Source organism: Galeopterus variegatus, unplaced genomic scaffold, assembly GCF_000696425.1.
Source record: "Galeopterus variegatus unplaced genomic scaffold, G_variegatus-3.0.2 Scaffold8175, whole genome shotgun sequence".
Lineage (NCBI taxonomy): Eukaryota > Metazoa > Chordata > Mammalia > Dermoptera > Cynocephalidae > Galeopterus > Galeopterus variegatus.
In genome coordinates, this window is record NW_007734286.1 from 78077 (window position 1) to 85623 (window position 7547).

Below are 7547 nucleotides of genomic sequence, written 5' to 3' on the forward strand. Positions count from 1 at the left end.
TGGTCACATTGCTTGGAGAATTACAGAGAAGGTGATGAATTCATTTAGGGGCATGATGAATTTGAGAAGCTTGAGGGGCGTTCAACAGGGATGTTTGAGAGGATTGGCCAGATGGGCCTGAAACTCAGGCAGGAGGTGCTGAGGTACAATTGCTGGCTTGTCCCTCGATATTAGGAAGATAGTCGGCATCTGTAGAAGGAATGGAGATTCTGCAGGCCTGATGGTGTTAGTTTTCTTGGGAGCCACATTACACAAGCATAACAGCCTCTATTTCAGGATCACTTAGATTTGGAAGACATGTGAGTGTATGAAGTGACTTCCAGCAGAGGTGAGCAGAGAAACTGTGGTCCCATGTTACACTTCCCTCTGTGTAACCAAGACGGAAAAAAAGAGAAAGAAAGAATTCAAGGTAACATGAATAAGGCTTGGAGAGACTGCCACCCATCAGGGGAGCAGCAGCCCCAATCCAAAATCAGCCTTTCTTTTTATTGACAAGACAGGGAAGTTTCACAAGAAAAATCAGTTGATTTAATCATCAAAGAATGACATAAAAACAGGCTGTGTTACAGAAGGGAATTATAGCTAAGTATAGCTTTAAACAACTAAAACTAGTAATAGCAGTAAAATTAACAATGTGACATTCCAGAATGTAATTTGTAAAAAGCTAAGTTGATCCACCAACAAACAGCTTGCCCTTAGTAAACATTTTCTTTTTTACATACTTCTTATAGTGATTTCTTTAGCATATTTAAACAGCATTTAAGCAGTTTCCTTAGCATATCTTAAGATCAGTAGGTTAAATAGTCAATAGTCATTCAAGCCCGAATCAAACCAGCAACCTAAAACAGTCAAAGTAGAAGATCCCATTCCTAAACAGTGATTAGAATTGATTAGATGGCTTTTGCCAAACTTATTTGTGTACTTTCATCCCCTACTCAAGAGCCTTTTGGCTCATTCATGCATTACCTAAAAGTCCTATTCTAAGATCAGAGGAGAATCAAGATTTCTAACCCACTACAGTCCCGAGGTAAACTTGGGCTGCTTCCTGGTACTGTTCTCTTCTCTGTGCCCATCTTTCTTTTGAGTGTCCCTCTCAGGCTTCTTGGGATTCTGTGGCAAGAATCTCAGTTACTAGACTATTCAGAGGCTACATTGGTAAGGAGAAGTAAAAAGGCACTTTACTAAATATTTTATCTTCTCAAAACCCCCGCAAGGTGTTACTATTAATAGTCCCATTTTACAGATAATATAGCTGAGCTTCTAAGGGTTTACAGAGCTTAACTTGTAGTAAGTGGCAAAGTTATAAAGTTATAGACTCTAAATCTCATTCTCCTGACTTACACTAAGACGAACCAGGCCTGTTAAATCTTTGGATGAAAGTTACCAGAGTTGTTGTTGAGGAAAAAAATATTTTGTGGAAATGATGTGGCCTCCGTGGTATTTGTCAAAAGCAACATTCTCTCTGAATTGTCCCAAATGAATTCCACTGATGCATCCCCTACACCTCATTCCCCACTCCATGCCCACAGCAGTCAGACTTGGTGGTTCTGGGGGTGCCCTGCCATAGGCCCACTTAAGATGCAGCCTCTAAGTCCTTGCTTATAATTTCCCCCCTTTTCCCAGACTTTCCTTCTGCTTCCACTCCTGTCCCTGCCCCTCTCCACCACAAGCAACCAGAGTGAGGCTTGTGTTTAAAGCATAAAGAAGTTGGTGCTCTGCTCACAGGCCTCTGATGGCTTCTTATCTCACCTAGAATACAAGCCATGACCTTCAAGGCCTCCTTCCTTCTGGCCTCTGGATGCTTCTATGACCTTGTCACTGACCACACTCACTACACTTGAACCACACTGGCCTTTGGGCTGTTCCTTGAACGCTTCTGGCACCTCTGAACACTGCAGGGCTTGTAAACTTGCTGTGTCCACTTCCTGCAGTGCTTTTGCCCAGGTATCTCTGTGACTGGCTCCCTTACACCATTCAGGTCTCCGCCCCTCTGTGAGGCCTTCCTGGGCACCCTGTCAAAAACAGCAGCCCCCATCATGCTCTGGGCCTTATTCTGCCTTATCGTTCTCCACAGCACTTATTTTCTATTTGTTTATTGACATCTCCTACACGTAAGCTCCGTGAGCTCAGGGGCTTTGTTTGTGTGTTCCTGCTGCATCCCAGCTGCTGGAATAGTGCCTGGCCCTCAGTGTGCCCTTAGGCAGTGAATACACGGAAGCCATGGTCTCAGCATGGGGTACGGGAAGTGGGATCACTGTCACCAAGGGAACTATGATAGTGAAACAGAATGTCTTTGTCTCTCCCAGAGTGGTTAACATCGCTGGTTCCTAAGTCTCCTCACTTGGGGACAACTATAAACAGGTATCAGAAAACTGGTGCACATTTCCCTGAGTGAGATGCTGATTTATTGCTCTGGTAAGGACGGGAAGGATTTTTCCTTCTAACACACAGTTACCAGGACAGGTTTGCCATCAGGAGATGGTTTGTAATAGAGGGGGTTCCATTCGCACCTATGCCTGTTCTTCCAAATCTGGAAGTCACTCATGGGAGTGTTCATGGTTTTGGAGCCTGTTGAAAGTACCTCCTGTGTTGTGGCTTTTTGGCCCCATAGGAAGAAGACTTTCTCTGATTACTTGGGCTTTAATGGGTTCTGTCTTCAGAGTGTCCTTAAACAGAGGTTTCTTGGTTGGGGAGATTTGATCCTAATGCCATTTTCAGTGCATTTTTCTGTTGCTCTTCCTCTAGGATCTTCTACGTCTCTCATGATTCCCAAGACTTGAAGATTTTCAGCTATATCGCTCGAGATGGTGCCAGCAATGTCTTCAGGTGTAATGTCTTTAAATCCAAGAAGAAGGTAAAGGGGCAGTCATTGCTCATTTGTGATTTTCCTCTGATGGACCCAGGGCACCTCCAACATTGGCCCATCTCCCTGTTGATGATTTGGAGATGGCTGCTTTAATGCCAGATGTGGGCGAGCTATCTCAGTAGTCTGTCGGTACTCCTATATAATGAAATTCTCTTTTAGTTTCATCTGAACTTTGTACTAGTTACATATGGACAATTGGAGAAGGATTGGCCTTTGATAAGTATTCTGGAATGGGAGCAGGTAGACAGCACCATGATGCTCACCTTAGCATGCAGTAGAAGAGAAGCACTGCCATTTACTAAGGTGATCTTTCATCCTAATTCTGTATATTGATCAGTGGACTATAAAGCATGACACATGGAATCCGGTTTAGACTTACTGTAGGATATTGATTCTCCTGGGTGATTATTTAGGTATGGCAACTTTGATACTTGAGTACATGCAACTTTTATGGTTCCATAGTGGCATTCTTTCTCTATATCATTCCTCTAGGAGTCTAACACACAAAACTGGGGTTTTAGAAACCTGGGGGTTAGGAAACCTAGGCTGTAGTTCCACTTCTCTACTGTAACCCTGATGATGTTATGCGGGTCACTGGTCCTCTTCGAGTCTCAGCTTCTGGTCTATAAAATGAGGAGGATAGTCAAAATCTGCATTTCCTAAAATGTACTCTGTAAAACATTTACCGTCCAAAACATTCCATGTTAAAACTATTCTGTTTAACTTGCTAAGAAATCCTAAAGTTAAAAAACCCCTTTAGCTTTGTTTAATGTAGCATTTCTCAAACTGATTTGGCTATGGTGCTGTACATTTTTTCTGTGTAGCATGTGTTAATATTCTGGGAACTATTTTTCTGCAGATAAGATTTCGGGAAACTTTGTATTTATACCTTACAGGTCTACCATTCTAGAGACAAACTACTAAGCCTGGCTTCCTATGAGGACTCTTAGCCCTCCTCCTGCATACTCTTCCTTTGAAGCTATGTGATATTTTATGCATCTTATGCCTTAAGGCATCTTTATTAAATTTGTAGGTATCTTGCCAAGTGTGGATAATAAGAGTAATACATGAAAGGGTCAAGATTTACTAATGTATGTGTCCCATTCTGCACCCTAGCTCCATAAAGAGAATCATGCTTTTCTAACTTAGCCTCTTTCTCTAAGGAGATTTGTGCCTTTGTGCACACTGTTTCTAGTTTTTTAAAATGCAAATCATAGAATTGGATAGAAAGTGCTAGAACAGGAAAGATAGAAGGGAAAAAGGGCAAGTTGCCAGGCTTTATTTCTAGATAACAGTACAATTGAGGAAGAAAATGTAAATGAGGCTAAGTTGAGCTGCATATTAAAGAACTGATAGAGGAGTAGGAAGAGGGAGAGAAAGAAAACCATAGGACCTGGAGAGAGAGTTTAGGGTTTTGGAGAGTGAAAGGCTTTTATGCAGCTTTGAGGTGTAGGGGATCTGGAGAAGAGAAAAAAGGAAATACAGAGTGTTTTGGAGAGTTATGAACTGGATCATCTGTAATGTTCTTTGACAGCTGCAACTAAAGACTGGAATTCCCTTTGAATTCATTTTGAGTACTTGACTGTGCTTCTGACTTTTTAGCTTTGCACATAGACTGGACCATGTGGACTTTTAAAATTTATTAGCATTACAAATAACACATTATCATTTACCAAGTGTTGTAATAGTTAATCTCATTTTATCTTTGTAACACATAAAGAATGTAAGACAGGTAATTTTCACCCGTGGTTTTACAGATGAGTAAATTGAGGCTAAGAGAGTCTAAATGACTTGCTCAAGTTCCCAGGAATAGAGACTGGCTAGAACCAGGGAGACATGCAGAACAAAAGAATTTTGAGCAAGAAACCTAGGTAAAGGAGACCATGTTATATTTGCCTTGCCACTGGATCTAGTGTAGCAGTACACACAGTGGGACATCCAGTTCTGTCAAAACCTGAGTCTGGAAACAGTGCTCACCTGGAGCTTTGATCTTGAAGGGAAGTACAGAATCAAGTTCTTACTACCCAACGAAAAGGACTAGTCATCTAATTCCCTAGCGTACCCATTTTTTTCAGTGGCTCACAGCTCTTAGAGCTAATTCTGATCTGTGGCTCTTCTGTTTTCTTTATCCCTTTCACCCTCACCTACTGAGACTGAAGCTCTTCAGAGTTGGTTCTCAGGCCCTTTGTTGGCCTGAAGCCATGCAGCTGAGGGAATTGTTTCCAGATAGTGCAGGCTGTGAGCCCCGTTGCTGCTGAACTATATAGGTGGAGGGCCCATTTCCGAGCCAGGAAAGAGAAGTGAATTGTTCCACAAAGGAAGCAGAATTAAGCAGGGGTGGGGAACCCATCTGTGGGGTTTTGCACACCATCCTACTTAGCCTCCAAACACGGCAGTTTACTTTTTTATAAAGCACTTCTGGTTTTGAGAAATAATAGTTAGCTTGGGAAGGAGTTTTAATCGGCAAATCATAGTAATACTTAAGAGGTGAGGGGGAAAGGACTACAGACCCGGAGGAAATGTGTCTTGCAGGGATGTTTCTGGATTGCTGAGGGTCAATAGGGAGATTTCCTGAGTGGAAACCAGCAGATCTGGATGTTCTCTGGAGCCCTCGTATTGGTCATAGTGTGGAGAAACCTCGTATGAGCTCCTTGCCATATCAGAACTTTGGTTGTTGCTGTTTCCCATCACATCATGTCCCCTGTGTGCATACCCATGGCATGTCTCTCATGACAGGTCTCTAACACGGTGTCATCCTTACCCTGCAGTTCACTACGGGGCCTGGGTCTGTCTCTTCTGTTGGTTGAGAATGTGGATCAGATATCTCAGCTTGCCAGGTAGAGGGCTTTCCTATACCTTGCTCCCAGAACAGTTATTATTCTACCCTGTGGATCTTCCTTCAGTCACTCACACATATGAGGGTAGTTCACAAAGTTTGTGGAAATATAAAGTTGAAAGATAATGCAAATCTTTCCATGAATTTTCGAAGTACTCTCATATAGTCAATGTGGTTTCCGTCCAGGGATTTTAACCTTGGGCTGTTTTGTTTTCAGCTGGGCTTTCACCAGAAGCTAAATAGCAAAATATTGTTGGAAGACAACATGGTACCTGTTATTCTTCTACTACCCTAGATTATCTGAGTTTTATCCTTGTATGAAGTCAAATAATAATATCTTACCTGGTTTGATTACTTGCTGTGTGCCTGCGACTGTTCTAAGCACTCTCCACAAATTATCTTATTTCATTCCTACAGCAGCTCTGTGAGGTAGGTACTATTATGCTCTTCATTTTATATATGGGAAAGTGGAGCCGTAAGGTACATAACTTGTGTAAGGACTCATAATAAGCAGTGGAGTCAGAACTAAACCCAGAAAGTCTGATTCTGGAGCTCACACTCTTAACCACTTCCTTATGTTACTGTCCTTGGCTCATTAGGAAGTTACGTAAGGAGTAGACTTGTTCTCCAAGACCAATTTGTAACTGGGTTCTCTTGTACTCATTATTTGGGTATGAAGAGCTCCTTAACTCTGAATGACCCAAATCACTTTAACACAGATTTTTCTTTTTTCCTCATAGTATCTTTGTATAGTCAATGTTGACTCCATTTCATAGTTGGATAAAGAGCAAGCCCAGGGAAGTAAATGCTCTTGGTCACACAGTGAACCAGTGATGCCACTGAGATTAGAACCAGGCTTTCTGCTTCCCAGTCCAGGACTTTGGCCACTAAACCCTGTTACATGAAACTCGTATGAAAGACACATGAGCCTTTGTGGACTTGAGTTTCTCCAGCCATCAAATAAGATGAAAGGCATCTCAGGAATGCTGCTTGTGTGTGAAGTTATCTGATCTTTAAGAAACAACTTCCCTAAGACTGGGAAGGATTGCTAGGACTGTGGTAGAGGAAGCCCAGCACTCCTTAGATTAGTGCTAGAAAGGAGGGACGGGAGTGGGTCTTTGCTGAGAGTATCCAATGGAGATATCTCCCAGTAACATGGGTATTCCTTGTTTTCTCTCCTTGGGGAATATAATGATAGCATTTATTTGCACGGCCTTTTGCCTCTTGAGAAGCCTCTTGCATAGTCTCTTGACCTCTCCTGTGGAGTGGATGTCGATCTCCTGTCATTCTCTCTAAGCCCCAGGAGGATATGGCTGTCTGCCCCAATTAAGAGTGACTGTTCTTATTAGCGCGTCAGTGCGTGAAGTGTAGGTGATTAACAGGAGCCACAGGAATCTTCCTATTATCTTCACGGGCTGCTCCTTGAAATCATTTTGCCTGAAATCACAGCTCAATTGGTTTGGGTTAGGAGAAATCATTTCCTCCTGTAATACTGTCCCCAGCAAACTGGGGGCCATAGCTGTGAAGTTTGACTGTCCTTTGCAGTGGAGTTTGAATGATGATGACAGTCATGTGCTAAAGAATAAGTCACTTGCCTGGTCAAACTTAAAAGATGAAGAATAGGGAGGTCTTAAATTTAGGGAAAGAGACCATTTTTATACCTTAAATATTCAGGTGGGATTGGATTGGGAAGTCAAAATTTAGGAACTTTAGAATTCATCTAGTCCGGGCCGGCCCGGTGGCGCACTGGAGAGTGCGCCGCTTGGGAGCGCGGCGGCACTCCCGCCGAGGGTTCAGATCCCATGTAGAGACCGGTTCCCGCTCACTGGTTGAGCGCAGTGCGGG

General features: G+C 42.8%; 1 protein-coding gene across 1 annotated transcript in view; it reads left to right on the plus strand.

Annotated features, from left to right (window-relative positions):
* LOC103608228 (carboxyl-terminal PDZ ligand of neuronal nitric oxide synthase protein-like) overlaps window positions 1-7547 on the plus strand; it is a gene marked incomplete at both ends in the record, with an annotated part of 56511 nt that overhangs the window by 40117 nt on the left and 8847 nt on the right. The window contains one exon of the mRNA XM_008592678.1: window positions 2746-2854. Coding sequence (XP_008590900.1) covers window positions 2746-2854 — 109 coding nt within the window. The remainder of the gene's footprint in view (window positions 1-2745; window positions 2855-7547) is intronic.